The following is a 2,075-nucleotide window of genomic DNA, read 5'->3' as shown; positions in this document are numbered from 1 at the left end:
CCTTCATGATTTGATTATGAGACTTTAGAGTAGAGCTTGGAAATAAATTCAGGGAAAAAAAATTTTTTTTTTTTCTATATGCTGCCTTCTTGCTTTTCTGGTGGATATGATCTTTTTAACTCCTGGTGTTGGTGTAGCTATTTTTAAAAGCATTTTCATTTTGTCTCGTTCTGAATGCGGAGCCCCAGTTTCACAGGAATTGAAACAAGTAGTTCAATTAAATTTCGTGCCTGTTCAGTGACAGCATACCTGGGTGACTCGGTTGAAACGCAGTTTTCCTGCTTCACCTTTTTTGCAGCGTGCTGTTCTGAAGTTTGCTGCTGCTACTGGGGCTACGCCCATTGCCGGACGTTTCACCCCTGGTACCTTCACGAATCAGATCCAAGCGGCTTTCCGTGAGCCACGGCTCCTGGTTGTTACGGACCCCCGGGCTGATCATCAGCCACTGACGGAGGCGTCTTACGTCAACATCCCCACCATCGCGCTGTGCAACACCGACTCCCCGCTGCGATACGTGGATATCGCGATTCCCTGCAACAACAAGGTAATGGCTTTGTTGCAGCATTCAAAGCTGCTTCCTCCAGAGCATGCCCTAGGTTGCCAGATGGATGCAGGGGGGAGGGTTGGCTTGTACCTCACGTGTCTCCTGGGTTGAGGAGCCAATTAAGGCCTCTTGCAAGCTAGCAGGTGGGTAGGGAGGAGGAGATGAGCTGCACACAGTTGGAGCTTGGAGCTGAGGCCGGTTTCTGGCCAAGGAACTCTCAAGTGTAGGACGTGTGCAATAGTAACCTGGCAGGACTTTTCGCTGACGCCATGAGGGTCTTTGTGGCCCAATGAGTGGAGTTTGATAGTCATTCTTGCCACAGTTTATGAATGTGAATGAAGGATAAAGTGAACTGATAAAGGAACTGCTCTGGAACATTACCTTGCCAGAAACCACCTGAAAGGTAATGTCTAGGGAGATGGGAAACTACCTTTGATCTCTTGTCTCGGTGTTGTCATTCACCAAAACTAACGTAAGCTAAATCTGAGCATGTGTGTAAGATTTGGTCAAGTTTTCTATTTCTTCATTCTAGCACATGTGATGAGCATAATCCCTGACTTTTGGACAAGATTCATGTGGGGTAGTGAGCAGCATGAAGTAGTGTGAGAGTTGCTTGAGGCTGCGCTGCGTACATCAAATTCAGATGCTGGTGATTGAAGTGCGCTGTGATTTCTGCAGAGACCTGAAAATGTCACTGGCAATTCAGAAAAGTTGCCCTTTCCTCAGTTCAAGTGCATAAGTCTGGGCATTAGCAAGTAATTAATGCCTTTATCTTGCCAAGCAACAACCTTGGATTGAGTGCAAATGAGTCTTTTGCTCCTTTGAAGAAAAAAAGATGTTTTCAAAGGTTTAGCTTCACAGGAAGTCTTGGGTACTTTCTTCTGTTCCAGGGAGCCCACTCGGTGGGTCTGATGTGGTGGATGCTGGCTCGGGAGGTCCTGCGCATGCGTGGCACCATCTCCCGCGAGCACCCGTGGGAAGTCATGCCTGACTTGTACTTCTACAGGGATCCCGAGGAGGTAGGAGACCCGTGGGAGGAAGGGTGGCTGTGTGGGATGTCCTGCCTGGGCTCCTGCCCCGTGTGCCGTCCCGTGTGCCTGCAGCTTTTGCCCCTGTAATAATTGCACTTCACGCTTTCGGTGGTGGTGAATTAGGCTTGCCTGGTGTTGGTTGGTGCCTTTCGGGCAGTATGTGATTGATCGTGAGGGCGGCGAGGTGTTTCTGGGAGACTCATGCTATGCTCTTCCATCGCAGATCGAAAAGGAGGAGCAGGCTGCTGCTGAGAAGGCGGTTACAAAGGAGGAGTTCCAGACCGAATGGACAGCCCCAGCTCCCGAATTCACTGCTCCTCCTCAGCCCGAGGTTGCAGATTGGTCTGAGGGAGTGCAGGTCCCGTCTGTGCCCATCCAGCAGTTCCCCACAGGTGGGTTTGGGGGGTGTCTGTGGGACAGGGGGTGTCTGTGGGATGGGGGGTGTCTGTGGGTTTGGGGGATGTCTGTGGGATGGGGGGCGCGTGTTGGAGCGGCTGGGA

The 2,075-nt window shown here is 50.8% G+C and overlaps 1 protein-coding gene and 1 non-coding gene across 2 annotated transcripts in view; both read left to right on the top strand.

Moving 5' to 3' along the window:
• Nucleotides 1–2,075, top strand: part of LOC104132800 (40S ribosomal protein SA) — a 5,289-nt gene that overhangs the window by 3,031 nt on the left and 183 nt on the right. The window contains exons 3-5 of the mRNA XM_035901543.1: nucleotides 299–544; nucleotides 1,435–1,563; nucleotides 1,799–1,967. Of these exons, the coding sequence (XP_035757436.1) occupies nucleotides 299–544; nucleotides 1,435–1,563; nucleotides 1,799–1,967 (544 nt within the window). The remainder of the gene's footprint in view (nucleotides 1–298; nucleotides 545–1,434; nucleotides 1,564–1,798; nucleotides 1,968–2,075) is intronic.
• LOC118453041 lies at nucleotides 710–868 on the top strand. The gene has a single exon (XR_004842928.1). It is a non-coding gene; the product is annotated as a small nucleolar RNA SNORA62/SNORA6 family (small nucleolar RNA).

The sequence above is a fragment of the Egretta garzetta genome, unplaced genomic scaffold, assembly GCF_000687185.1.
Source record: "Egretta garzetta isolate BGI_Z169 unplaced genomic scaffold, ASM68718v1 scaffold409, whole genome shotgun sequence".
NCBI classification, from domain to species: Eukaryota; Metazoa; Chordata; class Aves; order Pelecaniformes; family Ardeidae; genus Egretta; species Egretta garzetta.
Note: the sequence above shows the minus strand (reverse complement) of the source record. Positions and strands in the feature narration are given on the sequence as shown.